Source organism: Lolium perenne, chromosome 1 (genome assembly GCF_019359855.2).
Source record: "Lolium perenne isolate Kyuss_39 chromosome 1, Kyuss_2.0, whole genome shotgun sequence".
In the NCBI taxonomy this organism is placed as follows: Eukaryota; Viridiplantae; Streptophyta; class Magnoliopsida; order Poales; family Poaceae; genus Lolium; species Lolium perenne.
In genome coordinates, this window is record NC_067244.2 from 239,303,504 (window position 1) to 239,319,977 (window position 16,474).

Below are 16,474 nucleotides of genomic sequence, written 5' to 3' on the forward strand. Positions count from 1 at the left end.
TATTCCACCCCTTTGATCTCCACTGATTTCCATGGACTTCACCATGGAAACTAGCGTTGCAAATATTTTTCGGTAACTGGATACATGTTGTGGATCATAGATTTAAATTAATTATTAGAGTGTGAGTGTTTGCCGTAATTTGGCCGCTATAGTTATCGACAAGGTTTTTAATTGTAAAAAATCTCTCATGCAGGTTTTCTACCGGTGCATAGCTACACTCCGTTCATGGTCGTCTCTACAGTGTGTGGAGAATCGCGACCTGTTTATGGAGCTGTCTACGCGGTCAAAGGACGCGGCGATATATATTTTTATTCAACATGGGTGACAACTTAATCTTCGGATTCATCCTCTTGTCACCATAGGCACGGATGCAGTTTCTAGAATGAAGACTTGTGTTGTCCATGTTTACCCTTCTCTTTTTTGTATACTTTTGGTTCCATGCGGTTGTGTGCATCTTCATTACCGGGTGTAATACTTAAAATTCTTTAAATAATAAAGTGCCTTTTATCAAAAAAATGGCCTTCACTATCCGCAAGGTGTTGGGAGACTGGAAAATACCACAAGTCAATTTCTCATGTGTAGTTTAGGTACATTCTATGTTAGGTTTATGTGTTGCTGATGGTATATGTGGACTATGTCGTACTCTTTTCGTTCTAAAGTAATCTACATTCTAACTCTAGAATTTGTTCTAAAATAATCTATATTCTAGATTTTAATTAACAACAACATTGAAAATGAAGTGGTTTTACTCTTTTTATTGATTTTTTAATGTAACTTGAATTGGTTGTTCAAATATCTAATTAGTATTAATAAATGCAACACCAGTTTACTTTATTTTTTCTAAAATGTAAATTAAATCAGAACGGAGAGAGCATGGCATGAGCTCTCCTGGCTCCCTCTGGCTCCATCATTGCACCGATGTGTCCGGTATATACTCCACTGGACCATTGATTCACATATCTCGGCTTTTCATCATTTCTATTTTCTTCCTTGTTAGTTCATGTATGGACAATTGTTTTGGCAACATATCTCTGTTGAGAGATGCATCCCCAGAGAAAGTGCGCTCATGTATTTTAGGGTTTAGAATTTAAGCTGGGCATCACTTGTGCATCACTTGTGGCTGTCAAACCTTATGAGGTTAGTCTAATTTCAGGGCTTACTCCCCATGGGAAACATGGAAGAAACTTGAGATATGATGAATCAATGATAAGGAAATCGGTTATCGTTAACTGTTCGATTTGCTTGGAGTAGCGATTAATCAGAATTATGATGATTAAATGATTTAATTGGTCGTCTAATAATTGATCGTCTATTAATTGATGCAACCTAAACAGTTAAAACTTAAAACATGTTTATATAAGAAAAAAATAATATATATACTTCTATATATATACCCAGTCCTACTTTTGTAGATCCCAAAATCGCATCAAAAGTCAAAATATGTACGCTTCTCCTCTCACTGGCCTAATTTTCAAGGTCACAACGATTGACGAGCCACCAGCCGCCACCACGTTTTTTCCTTTTGTTTCTCCTCCTCTTATCTATGAAGTTTCTCTTCTCCCACCACCATTTCAAGGTACGCCACTCTTGCCCTTCCACCACCAACCCTAGTGAAGGCGGCCTCGAGATCCTGGACGAGCTCGTTAAGGCGGTCGAGCTCCTTTATCCGAGGTCTTGCCGGAAACAGCGAGGAACTGGTCGGCGACAGTGGGAATCGAGCTCATGGAGGCGAGAATCGAGACGAAGCTTTGCAAACCTACTTGATTTGGATGGGGTAGCGGCTCGATGTGTGGCTTGCATAGGAAATTTTGTAACCTTTTTTTTACCGAAGTGTAGTAGTTAATCAGGACATACCTAGTAATCGAGTTGTCAGGATGATTAGTAGGGCTAAGTGATTAACACAACCAATTAGAGTTATTCGACACCGCCAGGTCCCAAGAAGCGATAAATCAACCTATTAATCGCTGATTTGGCCAATTTTTTAACAGTGTGGTGAATATAGTCGTTGACTTTGAGGTTCATTGGTGGAGCTTTGTTATTCATGGGGATTTTTTTTTTGTTGGCATCTGTTGCGGTTATCTTATCCATAATTTTTTTTAATGGACCGAAAAGGTTGGATTGTTCTTCAAACGTAACAAATACATTCACAATTGAAGAGATCATTTTACAAAAGTTGTTTTTTGAAAAGGCTTCACATGTTTCACTATTTGTAGTCTAATTAGTATATAGTTTATGTTCGATTGTTTTTGTATACTCATTCACGTTTTTGTATATACAGTACCAATTTGAGTTCCCTACAGATGTGCTTGCCCTTCCACGTCCATGTTTGCTTAGCTGCAGACGAAGATATGAGACATGCTTTATTAAGATGTACACATGCGATGAGGTTCTGGAGCGAGGCGAGAGTTTTACTCGATGTCAAAATTGCAGACTTGCATCCTGTTACTTGGACAAAGGATGTTCTGATTGATCCGATTGTTCCAGAGGAGGATAGAGCAAAGGCGATTACTATCATGTGGGCGATATGGACGTCCAGGAATAATATCACACATGATCGGGCTGGTTTCAATCCTGTTCAGTCGATGAAGAGGATGAGGGATGATTTGGCTTTGCTAGAGATTCCGAGGCACCAGGCTCTTATACTACCAGGTTATGGGTGGCGACCACCGGATGACACCTGGGTGAAAATAAATACGGATGCAGGAGTATCTGTGGAAGATAGGAAGAGTGGAGCGGGGGGGCATTGTTCGTAACCCATCCGGCTTCGTGGCAGCTTGGAGTAAGCCACTCCCAGGGATTACAAATCTGCTGATTGCTGAGGCTATGGCCCTTCGGGAGGGGGTTTTCTTCGCCAAGCTCAGGGGTTTTCCGCGAGTGATTATTGAAGTTGATTGCTTAGAGATTGTGAATCTCTGGAACTCGCGCGCTGGTTCTCGCGCAGTTGTTGCGCCGATTCTACAGGATATCGAAGGGCACTCTAGTTCTTTTGTTTCGTTTGTTATTCGTCATGTAATAAGATCGTCCAATACTGTCGCTCACCTCTGTGCCAAGCACGCTTGCACTTTGGAGTCGACGGATGCTTGGATGGATCATCCCCCTAGTTTTATTGTTGCCAGCCTTCAGGCAGACATTGTAAGTGCTGTTGATGAAGGTTAATAAAGCCCTGAGATTCTAAGCAAAAAAAAAAAAAAAACACGTCCATGTGTAGTTCCTTAATTTGGAATAATCCAAGTTCAGCACATACTCTTGTACAAAATCAAAAGATACTCCATATCGTGAACACGGACCATGAATCAAAACTACGAAGATGCCTTTCCGTGTCAAACGTATTTTACCCGGACTCTTCTTTTAACATGTGTTTGGCACGGACTCATAGATGCAACCATATGGAACAAAATTACTTGACTTGCGCATTGTGTTCTCCGGTAAATTCGCAGCCACACCTATAGAACAATCAGGCCCGACTATGAGAGACGGTCGAGCGCGAAGACAATTTGCTGATCTTGTTAAACACCTCCCCCTAATTCCCATCAAGCATCAAACCATTCAAACTTGAAACACCCAGCATTTCCCTCCACCCCCACATTCTAGCGGCGGCAGGCCGGCAGCCATGCACTCATCCCTCGTCGGCCACGTTGCGTCGGGCGCCGGCTTCCTCGTCATCGGCCTGTGGCAGCTGTTCAACCACATCCGCCTGTTCGCGCTGCGTCCCAGCTCGTACGTCGCGCCGGTCTGGTTCCCGGCGCGGGTCGTCCGCCACCTCGAGCTCATACTCATCATCGTCGGCGCGGCCACGTCCATCCTGATGGAGCTCTTCGTCAGCCCCCGGAAGCACCACCCGTTCGACGACGAGGGCAGCATCCCCTCCGTCCACCTCCACAACCTGGAGCACGCGTCCATCGCCCTCGCGCTGCTCGTCTTCGCCGCGGTCACCATCCACATGGACAGGGCTGGGGCGCCCATGCGGGACGCCGTCTCGCAGTTGGTCGCCGCGGCGGCGCTCACGCAGGAGCTGCTCCTCTTCCACCTCCACTCATCGGACCACGTGGGCGTGGAGGGGCAGTTCCACTGGCTGCTGCAGCCTGTCATCGCCGTCACGCTCGCCGCCACTCTGCTGTGGTTCCCATGCCCTCGGAACTTCGCCGTGAGCCTGGTGCGGTCGGCGAGCATCGTGTTCCAGGGCGTCTGGCTCATCGTCATGGGCGTCATGCTCTGGACGCCGGACCTCGTCTTCAAGGGCTGCTTCCTCAACTTGGAGAAGGACGCGCTGTTGTCCAATGTCCGGTGCCGCACCGACGATGCGCTCGCCCGCGCAAAGTCGCTCGTCAACCTGCAGTTCAGCTGGTACTTGACCGGCATCGTTCTGTTCGTCGTCGTGCTCTATCTCCAGCTCAACAAGGTGTATCACGAGGAGCCGCGGTACTTCCCGCTGCTGAAGGGAAGCCACGACGACAGCGACAGCCATGACGATCACGAAGATGGCAAGAACGATCTCGAGGCCGCGAAAGCATAGTTTCCGTCACGTGGTCAAAGTAGTAATTAAACGAACCCGTAATACTCCTACCCTGCTCCTGTTGAATATATTGTATATGTGTGCGTTGTGTATCCGGCCCACCTCCTAGTTTTCTTGTATAGTTGAGGTAGAGGCCCGCATCATGTACTATATATATGTGCCAAGGTGCACCGATCAATGTATTCCGCTTGCACCTAAAACCCTAGCCTTCTACATGGTATCAGATTCCATCCACGCATCCTAACCTAGCCGCCGCCGCCGCCGCGCTCCCCCTGCGCCGCCGCCGCCGCTTCCTCCTCAAGCCGCCGCCGCCGCCGCTCTCTTCTCCGAGCCGCCGCCGCCGCTGCCTACCCGCCCCACCGCGCGCCCCTCTCCCCTGACGCCGCCATGCAGTCCCCGGGCTCCTCCCTCTCCTCCGGCAGCAACCCCTTTGCCGGCCCGGACATGGCTCTCATCCGCGACCTCAACATCGCCGATCGCGTCCCGGTAACCCTCAGCCAGACCTCCGCGTCCTACTCTCCTTGGAAGCGGTACTTCTCTCTCGTTTTCGCGAGTTCCTCCTTCACAGCCATGTCGACGGCTCCGTGGACTCCAAGCTCATGGTCAACGACGAGGAGTGGATGATCATCGACGCCACCATCATTCGCTGGTTCTACCTCACCATCTCCACCGACCTCTTCCACACGGTGGTGGCCGACGAGGACGACGCCCGCGCCGTCTGGCTCAAGCTCAACGGTCTCTTCACCGACAACAAGCTCCAGCGCAAGGTCCTCCTCCATGGCGAGTTCTACGGGTGCCACCAGCTCGACTCCTCCATCGACGACTATCGCATGCGCCTCAAGAAGATTGCGGACGAGCTTCGCGATCTCGGCGAGCCCATCGGCGACGAGCTCCTCATCACCACCTTCACCGCCGGCCTGCACGAGGACTACGGCAACGCCGCCTCCAACCTCACCCTGCTCCCGGACCCCACCTTTCCCAAGGTCGTGGCGTACCTCAAGCTTGAGGAGCGTCGGCTGCGGATGGTACGGTCCCGTGCGACGCACACCGCCCTCGTCACCGGCACCCGCGCCGGCCCTGCGCCCCCCGCTGCTCGCCCTCCGCCGCCCGGCTTTCCTCACCCGCCGGCCTACCAGCCGGTGCCGCCTCCACCGCAGCCGGCCCCACCCGCCAACAACAACAATCGCCGCCGTGGGGAGTCGTCGCGGCGGCCGCCAGCAGCAGCAGCAGCCTCAGGCGCAGCAACCGCCCACGGGCGGCGCTGCCCGTCCGCAGCAGGTCTTCCAGCCGGCTCCTTGGTACGCCGGGCAGAACCCCTGGACCGGCGTCGTGCATGCCTACACCATGCCGGTCCCCCGCGCCTGCCCCCGGCGTCCTTGGCCCGCGGCCACCCTCCCACCAGGCGTACTTCGCCGCGCCGCAGCCGTACATGCCGCCCTACGGGTGGGTAGGACAGCCGTCGCAGCCAGGCGGGCTGCCACCGCTGCCCCCGATGCCGCCTGCGCCTTGGGATCCGGCCCTCCTCGCCGCGCTGCACGCCGCTCCGACTCCGACCGCCTACGCTGGCGGTGGCGACTGGCACATGGACACGGGCGCCTCTGCTCATATGGCTGCCCACCCCGGTACTCTTCATACCTCCCGCCCCGTCACCACTTCTACTCGCATTACCGTCGGCAATGGTTCCTCTCTTCCTATCACCCATATAGGCCATGCATCTCTTCCGTCTTCATCTACTCCCCTCTCACTGTCTAATGTCTTAGTGTCTCCTAACCTCATCAAAAATCTTGTCTCTGTTAAACAATTTACACGTGATAATCCTGTGACTGTTGAGTTTGACTTGTTTGGTTTCTCTGTCAAGGATTCCCGAACCCGGATGGTGCTCCTCCGATGTGACAGTCCCGGCGACCTCTACCCCGTGCACTCCTCGCCTTCCACATCCGCCGCCCCTGTCGCCCTCGCCACCGGTGTGGACCTTTGGCATGCTCGCTTGGGTCATCCCAACCCCGCCACCCTTCGCCACATTCTTAGGAGTTTTTCTTTCACGTGTAATAAGATCGCTGATCATTCTTGTCATGCGTGTCGTCTCGGCAAACATACTAGGCTTTCGTTTCAGGCTTCTTCTCATGTCGCCTCCTACCCTTTTGAGTTAATTCATAGTGATGTTTGGACCTCTCCTGTTGCAAGTAATACGGGCTATACTTATTATCTTGTCATCCTTGATGATTTCTCTCATTATGTGTGGACCTTTCCGTTGCGCCGCAAGTCCGACACTCTCACCACTCTTGCCGCGTTTTACTCCTATGTCGCCACGCAGTTTGCTCGTCCCATTCTTGCGTTGCAAACAGACAACGGGAAGGAGTTTGACAACCTCGCTGTTCGCACTCTCCTCACCACTCATGGCACCACCTTTCGCCTCACATGCCCATACACTTCGCAACAGAATGGTCGCGCCGAACGTGTCCTCCGCACTCTCAATGACTGCGTTCGCACCCTCCTCTTTCACGCCTACATGCCTCCGCGTTTCTGGCCCGACGCACTCTCCACAGCCACTCTCCTTCTTAATATCCGCCCATGTCGCACCCGCGGCAACTTCGCTCCTCATCATCTCCTCTTCGGTGCACCGCCTTCTTATGACGAGCTTCGCATCTTCGGCTGTCTCTGCTATCCTAGCATCGCCGCTACTGCGCCTCATAAGCTTGCACCCCGCTCGTTAGCCTGTGTCTTCATTGGCTACCCGCCCAACACAAAAGGATATCGCTGCTATGATCCCGTCTCCCATCGCGTCTTCACGTCGCGACACGTTTACTTTGATGAGATGCAGTTTCCTTTTCAGCAGGTACCCGCCGCCTCTTCCTCGCCGCCGGTACTCGCTTCGCCGTCCACCACGGACGGTCCTGGACGGTCCAGCCTTGGGCCGCCCCCTGGCTTTGGCACTGCATGCGCCTCGGGACGTGCTGCGACCCTCCCTGGTCGCGCCTCCTCGCCGCCCGGCTGCTCGCCGTCCGACTCCGACTCGGAGTCCGCCCCGTCGCCTGCTGCACCGCCCACGGCGTCGCCCGCCACCTCGGCCCCTGGCGCGGCCGCTGCCCCGCCTTCGGCGTCGCCCGCCCCTTCGGCCCCTGGTGTGGCCGGAGCCCCTGCCGCGACGGTTCCCACCGTCGCCCCTACGACGCGGTCTCGGACCGGTACCCACCGCCCGAGCCTGAGATACTCTAGCGACGAGTATCTCCTTGAGGCCTCTACATCCGCGCCGTCTCCGATCCCCGTATCCGTACGGGCCGCTCTTCGGGATCCTCACTGGTTCGCTGCGATGCAGGAGGAGTACGCCGCCTTACAGCGGAACCGCACCTGGACACTGGTTCCTCGGCCACCTCGCGCCAATGTCATCAGTGGCAAGTGGGTCTTTCGGCACAAGACTCACTCCGATGGTACCCTTGAGCGCTACAAGGCTCGTTGGGTGGTTCGCGGTTTCCGTCAGCGTGCCGGCGTCGACTTCACCGAGACCTTTGCACCGGTTGTTAAACCGGGCACGATTCGCACTGTTCTGCAGCTTGCGGTCTCTCGCGGATGGCCAGTTCACCAGATGGATGTCTCTAATGCGTTTCTTCATGGACACCTTACTGAGCAGGTCTATTGTGAGCAACCTACTGGCTTCGTTGATGCTTCTCATCCTGGACATGTGTGCTTGCTCTCTAGGTCGCTCTACGGCCTCAAGCAAGCCCCTCGCGCCTGGTACCAGCGGATCGCCAGCTTTCTGCAGACTATGGGATTCTGTGTTACTCGCTCGGATGCCTCGCTGTTTGTCTATCACCACGGTGACATGACTGCCTACTTGCTCCTGTACGTCGATGACATCATACTCACGGCCTCCTCCGCCGCTCTCCTTCAGCAGCTCACTCTCCGGCTACGTGATGAGTTTGCCATCAAGGACCTGGGCGCTCTTCATTACTTCCTTGGCATTGAGGTCACTCGGCGCCCTGATGGCTTTTTCCTTCATCAGCAGAAGTATGCCCATGAGTTACTTGAGCGCGCTGGTATGCTCAATTGTCATCCCGTCGCCACCCCTGTAGACACGAAGGCCAAGGTTTCTGCTCTCGACGGTTCTCCAGCGTCTGATGCTCCGTTCTATCGCTCTATTGTTGGAGCTCTCAGTGCACTCGACGCTCACACGCCCAGACTTGCAGTATGCTGTTCAGCAGGTGTGTCTCCATATGCACGCTCCTCGTGATTCCCATTGGACGCTCGTCAAACGGATTCTCCGCTATATCCGTGGCACGACGCATCTGGGACTCACCCTCACAGCGTCCCCCTCTATGGAGATGGTCGCCTATTCGGATGCCGACTGGGCTGGCTGCCCCGACACTCGGCGCTCTACATCCGGCTACTGCGTCTACCTCGGTCCCTCACTAGTTTCCTGGTCCTCGAAACGACAGCCTACTGTTTCGCGCTCTAGCGCGGAGGCTGAGTACCGAGCTGTGGCCAACGCCGTTGCCGAGTGCACATGGCTTCGACAGCTGCTTCAGGAGTTGCATCACGGTGTGTCCCGCGCTACGGTTGTCTATTGTGACAACGTCTCGGCCGTATATCTCTCCGCCAACCCCGTTCATCATCGCCGGACAAAGCACATTGAGCTTGACATTCACTTCGTCCGCGACCAGGTTGCTCTCGGACAGACTAGGGTTCTTCATGTTCCGACTGCGCAACAGTTCGCCGATGTGATGACCAAGGGATTGCCGACTTCTACCTTTGAGGAGTTTCGTTCCAGTCTCTGTGTCTCTGGCGACGCTTCGACTGCGGGGGGGTGTTGAATATATTGTATATGTGTGCGTTGTGTATCCGGCCCACCTCCTAGTTTTCTTGTATAGTTGAGGTAGAGGCCCGCATCATGTACTATATATATGTGCCAAGGTGCACCGATCAATGTATTCCGCTTGCACCTAAAACCCTAGCCTTCTACAGCTCCTACCTAAGACAAGAGATGAGGCAACGGATATCGCATCAGGATCGTGGATGGATGCACAATGGATACGGTGAATTAGTGTAGGAGTACTACAAAGTACAAACTTCCCTATAAACAGCCTAGTTCAGTTCTCGGACTGGTGTGGTGTGGGTGATCCGACCCGCAAATACAGTTCTCGGTTTTCTAAGGCCTTGTTTGGTGCCAATGTTTTTGTGAGTTTTGAGGAGTGTTTTGAGGGGTGTTTTGGGTGAAAACAACGATCACCCAAAACACTACCCAAAACACTACAAAATCCCTATCTTCCAAAACACTTGTCAAAACACTTGTTTGGCACACTTATTTTACAAACCAGTGTATTCAAGTGTATTCAACACAAATGGATGAAAAATCAATCTTTTTTAATAGTTTAAACTATATTTGTATCACAAATAAAAATCTGATCTTTAGCACACTACAAGATCATATCTTGCAATCAGTATATAAATATGCATTACAACAACAATAGCATCTCTTCATCACAGCTACAACCATGGTACAGTTAGCTCATAGCCTCAGATTTCATAATCCATTTTTGGGAGACATGAAACAAATAGAGGAATTCGAAGTGGATAGACATGAAACAATCTTTTTGATAGTTTGAACAAACTTAAAATACATAAGCATTACTAGGAAAATCACCAAAATAAGATTTAACGTCAAATATCTTCATGCAATGGTTCAGCTCAGATCTAACATCAAATAAATAAGGTGATGTTATTTATAAAATGGACCCAAGAATATCTTCAGGCATGGCCTCTCTTCAGCAGCAAATGACAAGAATCCACAACTTGAAGCACAACAAAAGGCCAGCTAGCATGACAGAACTCTTCTCTAAGCTGCTCATCGATCCGTACTGCAACAATGAACAAGTAAAATTACTTTGAATATTACAGACCATAATAAGAAAATGAGAATACTTCATCACAAGACCAGAGTTCACACAGATCCTTGAGCATGTGCCGTTCACACACGGATTCAAAACAAGCAGCGGAGGAAAATAACAAAAGAGAGCAACGGAATAGCTCATTCCGCATGCAAACCCCCGGCCAAACTAGCATGTAAAAAACTCCTACATCTCTTCTGAATAATCTAATCATGTTTATATCAGATGAAGGCTACACATGCATGGAGTATTTTCAGCACACGCACTTGTGCTCTTTTCATTGTATTCCTCACCTCTCAACCTACAATCTGATTACATGGCTTTATATAGCCAGACCAACACTACCTAGGAGCACACACGCACACAGTTTGCATGTAACAACTCACTGGCTAATTGACCCAGTAAAATCTCCACTAGTTAACTGCCCACGTACACTTGAGTGAGAGCTAAGTCTGCGGAACGTTGGATTCCACGCACAGGAGCAAGTCTCCGCCGATCTGCACACGACTCAGCTACTCCGTCTCCGCAGTACACCAACACATGAAACTAGCTAAATAAAACATAAACATGATTTAACATAAACTAACAAGATTCGTTCCAACATAGATCAACCAGATCAAGAAACACAAACAGTACAAGCAAATCAAGAACCCTAGACACCAGAATCCTAGAATTCAAGAACCCTAGAAATCACAATCAAGAACCCTAGAAATCAAAAGATAAGACACATCTAGAACTATAGGAAGAGGAGGCGGTGGGGTGGATGGAACTCACAAATGACTCCAGCTTCGGACGAGAAGAGGGGCGGCGGCAGGATCTCTCGGTCGGCGGCGGCAGGAACGTCGGCGGCGCCGCGGGAGCGTCGGCCTTGCTCTTGCGGCAGGACGGCGTGAGGGAGCGTCGGCGGCAGCGGCGGCGCCGGCGTTGTCTTCCACCGTCGTCCCCCGCGTCGGCCTCTCGTCGCCCGCGTCGCTTCTCCGCCAGCCCGACAGAAACGCAAGGTGGGTGACGCGTTTTAGTTCCGCCCCGGCCCGACGGGTATCGACGGGTTTCGTCGGGCCTAAACAGGCCGAAACCGGCCTACCGAACACCCCAGACGCGTTTTGAAGTGTTTTGGGATGTTTTCATCAAGTCCCAAAAAAAACAACCCAAAACTGGTCCAAACACTGCTAAAAACACTGGCACCGAATTGGGCCTTAAGCGCGGAGACCGTGTTTATTCAAGCATGTCTGGTCTTTTTTTTCCGGAACCAGCCAAGCTAGTGCTGAAAACAGTAGAGCAGATTGTAGGAGATCGTCTAAACGATACAAGAGAGGAGCATCTCCAACACCTTACCAATATTTGACCCGGGTACCTATAAACTGAAATATTGGCAATTTCGACGAAAAAAGCATCTAGCTTACTCATAATTTGGGTACGCAAAATGTTTTTGCGTGAAGGAGAGACAAGATACGGTAAGCAGTTTTTTTTTCTTCCGAAAGGTTTGAAAGGTTGAAATAGAAAACTGGCGGCCGCGGTGATTGCAGCTATTATCTTGGACTTAGCATGTTTTCAGAAGAAATGGCCGGATGAACCAATTTGTGTGATTTACACAATTTGCTATTGGATTGATTTCTGGAGCTCTTTGTAGGCGAATGAACGCTCAAGGGATCGACTACGGTGGCTCGCAAAGCTGGTGGAGCGGGTCGTGGCTGAAGTGTTTGGAGCGAGAGGAAGCTAGGCGTCATGGACTCAAGATTGACGATGTAGCGAGAAGATTTTGCTGAAGGAAGTCTTGCTTAAGGAAAATGGTGACGTCAGTTTGCTTCAGGGCCGGCAAAAAAAGGAGGAGGGGTGCCCGAAACCTGAGCTACCATCTGGATAAGCTGCTATGGAAAGTGGGATGTATAAGTGTAGCTAGTTCTTAGGAGGAGTCCTGTTGTAGATGTTTGCTTCCCTCCCATGTCTCTTCCCAGTTTAGCATTTTCTGTGTTTGTAATTCTGGAACTAAAAAAACCCGTGGAGGTTTACTGTGATGTGCTGCTGCGGTTGTAGCGAACTCATATGGTTTCTATCAATGACCCTGTTAATAAAGAAAAAGCTTGCCCATAATACGACTACCTAGAAACTGGATTGTGCATTTGTGCTTCTAGTTCTTTTTGTGCATATGCTAACCGAATCAGCATATAATTAATTTAAATAGACTAAGAATAAAATCTAAAAAATAAAAAACACATAGTACATAATTATTACAACATAATATTCATCATTCAAACACAAATCTAATGCATCAAATCACAAATTTTATGGAAGCCAAAGTAGGAAGCATGGCAACCGAAATATAAACTCAATGGTCTTGTTCTCCATTCCACTTCCATACTCCTCTAGGAGATCTTTAAGTTGTTGATTAATCTCTGCAGATTAATTTCATGGTGAATTTGAAGGAAGTGCTCCATGCTATCAACACGCCTACGAGGATTCGCCACCCGTCCCATGAAGTCATAGTCGTGGGGCACTATTCTTGATGAACATATTGTGAAATCTATCTTGGCCAGACTCTGGGGGTCGTCGGTGGATGAATCGACACCAACCGTTGATGCGGTGTTGGATGGGGGTGGTGGAGGATCTCGGAGGTGGCGTTGGACCGAGGCGGAAAAGAATTTTCCCCCGATGGAGCCAAGGCGTGAACAGACGCTCCGGCTCAATTCCGGCTGAGAGGGTGGTACGCGGATCAGGAATAGGATGGGCGAGCGGTAGGGGTGGCTGAAAGAAAATTTCCCGCCCTTTTTGGTTTGTGTGTGTTTGATGTCAACACAGGTACAAGTTTATGTGCGTTGATGTATACAGGTACATGATTTGGTATTACACACAAGTCTGATGGATAGATATCTCAAAACTGGAGATGTTGCTGTGTTTCTGCTCCAGGCGGAAGTTCCGGCCTCAGCAGGCGGAAATTCCGCCCAGATACTCCTGCCAAAAGCATCAGTTCTGAGCTTCGCAGAAAAGTTGAGCGGAAGTAGGCCGGAAGTTCCAGCCAGCGGAACTTCCGCCCTACTTCCGGTCTTGTTCCGAAAACACCCCATTTGCTTGCAGTATGTTTCCAGGGGGGTTTCTCACGTTTTCGGAAGTTGGCCAGAAGTTCCGCCCTAGTTTCGCCAGCATCAGCACCAACATCTTTTCTGAAGAAAAAGGATCCAGCCGGAACTTCCGGCTCTTGCAGCCGGTACTTCCGGCGTTTGATACATCTCAAACGTATCTATAATTTCTTATGTTCCATGCTAGTTTTATGACAATACACACATGTTTTATATACACTTTACATCATTTATATGCATTTTCCGGCACTAACCTATTAACAAGATGCCGAAGCGCCAGTTCCTGTTTTGTGCTGTTTTTGGTTTCAGAAATCCTACACAGGAAATATTCTCGGAATTGGACGAAACCAACGCCCAGGATCTTATTTTTCCACGGAGCTTCCAGAAGACCGAAGGAGATACGAAGTGGGGCCACGAGGTGGCGACACCACAAGGCGGCGCGGCCAAGGAGGGCCCCGCGCCGCCCTATGGTGTGGGCCCCCCGTGCCTCCTCCGACTCTGCCCTTCCACCTACTTAAACTCTCCGTTGCGAAAACCCTATTACCGAGAGCCACGATACGGAAAAAGTTCCAGAGACGCTGCCGCCACCAATCCCATCTCGGGGGATTCAGGAGATCGCCTCCGGCACCCTGCCGGAGAGGGGAATCATCACCGGAGGGCTCTACATCACCATGCCCGCCTCCGGACTGATGCGTGAGTAGTTCATCCTTGGACTATGGGTCCATAGCAGTAGCTAGATGGCTGTCTTCTCCTCATTGTGCTATCATGTTAGATCTTATGAGCTGCCTATCATGATCAAGATCATCTATTTGTAATGCTACATGTTGTGTTTGTTGGGATCCGATGAATATTGAATACTATGTCAAGTTGATTATCAATCTATCATATATGTGTTGTTTATGTTCTTGCATGCTCTCCGTTGCTAGTAGAGGCTCTGGCCAAGTTGATACTTGTGACTCCAAGAGGGAGTATTTATGCTCGATAGTGGGTTCATGCCTCCATTTAATCTGGGACAGTGACAAAAAGTTCTAAGGTTGTGGATGTGCTGTTGCCACTAGGGATAAAATATCAATGATTTGTCTAAGGATATTTGTGTTGATTACATTACGCACCATACTTAATGCAATTATTTGTTCTTTGCAACTTAATACTGGAAGGGGTGCGGATGCTAACCCGAAGGTGGACTTTTTAGGCATAGATGCATGCTGGATAGCGGTCTATGTACTTTGCCGTAATGCCCTGATTAAATCTCATAGTAGTCATCATGATATGTATATGCATTGTTATGCCCTCTCTATTTGTCAATTTCCCAACTGTAATTTATTCACCCAATTTGTTGACACAAGTGGTGTCTCTCCGATAAGAAATAGCATGTTGGGTGAACAAATTACAGTTGGGCAATTGACAAATAGAGAGGGCATAACAATGCACATACATATCACGATGACTACTATGAGATTTAATCAGGGCATTACGATAAAGTACATAGACCGCTATCCAGCATGCATCTATGCCTAAAAAGTCCACCTTCGGGTTAGCATCCGCACCCCTTCCAGCATTAAGTTGCAAACAACAGATAATTGCATTAAGTATGGTGCGTAATGTAATCAACACAAATATCCTTAGACAAAGCATTGATGTTTTATCCCTAGTGGCAACAGCACATCCACAACCTTAGAACTTTCTCGTCACCGTCCTGCATTCAATGGAGGCATGAACCCACTATCGAGCATAAATACTCCCTCTTGGAGTTACAAGTATCAACTTGGCCAGAGCCTCTACTAGCAACGGAGAGCATGCAAGAACATAAACAACACATATATGATAGATTGATAATCAACTTGACATAGTATTCCATATTCATCGGATCCCAACAAACGCAACATGTAGCATTACAAATAGATGATCTTGATCATGATAGGCAGCTCACAAGATCTAACATGATAGCACAATGAGGAGAAGATAACCATCTAGCTACTGCTATGGACCCATAGTCCAGGGGTGAACTACTCACGCATCAATCCGGAGGCGATCATGGTGATAAAGAGTCCTCCGGGAGATGATTCCCCTCTCCGGCAGGGTGCCGGTGGCGATCTCCTCAATCCCCCGAGATGGGATTGGCGGCGGCGGCGGCGTCTCTGGAAGGTTTTCCATATCGTGGCTCTCGGTACAGGGGTTTTCGCGACGAAGGCTATAAGTAGGCGGAAGGGTAGGGTTGGAGGCGGCGCGGGGGCCCCACACCATAGGCCGGCGCGGGCCCCTCCCTGGCCGCGCCGCCCTATGGTTACGGGCCCTCGTGGCCCCACTTCGTATCCACTTCGGTCTTTTGGAAGCTTCGTGGAAAAATAAGACCCTGGGCGTTGATTTCGTCCAATTCCGAGAATATTTCCTTTGTAGGATTTCTGAAACCAAAAACAGCAGAAAACAGCAACTGGCTCTTCGGCATCTCGTCAATAGGTTAGTACCGGAAAATGTATAATAATGACATAAAGTGTGTATAAAACATGTGAGTATCATCATAAAAGTAGCATGGAACATAAGAAATTATAGATACGTTTGAGACGTATCAACGTACTTCCCCTCAAAAGGAAGGAACTACGGGAATCATCTTTATGTCTCCGCGTGCTCCACTCTCGGTTACCTCTATCCTTATTAGCTCTACTATATCGGGATATCCACTTTGGCTCATAGGAGCATTTGCTCTCATTATGTGAATCAACATTTCGAAGTGTCAAAAAATTCTAAAATAAAATTTTACATGTACATCTACACATTTTATGTTCGTACACAAGTTTTAAAAAAAACTAAAAAAATTTGTGGCTCCTATAAAAAAGACAAATTTTGATGCTATAACATAACTACGTACGTACAGGATATTTTTTTGTCTTTTTTGTACACGCCACATAAAATGTTGTTTCTCCACGAAAACTTGTACACTAACATAGAATGTCATGATGTACAGCAAAAAAATTATGTCAGATTTTTTTGTCATTTTTAAAATTATT

General features: G+C 49.5%; 1 protein-coding gene across 1 annotated transcript; it reads left to right on the plus strand.

The window, feature by feature from the left end:
• Nucleotides 1-3,610: 3,610 nt before the first annotated feature.
• Nucleotides 3,611-4,513, plus strand: LOC127337210 (uncharacterized). Its single transcript, XM_051364173.1, has one exon. It carries the CDS (start codon nt 3,611-3,613, stop codon nt 4,511-4,513), a length of 903 nt encoding a protein of 300 aa, XP_051220133.1.
• Nucleotides 4,514-16,474: the final 11,961 nt, after the last annotated feature.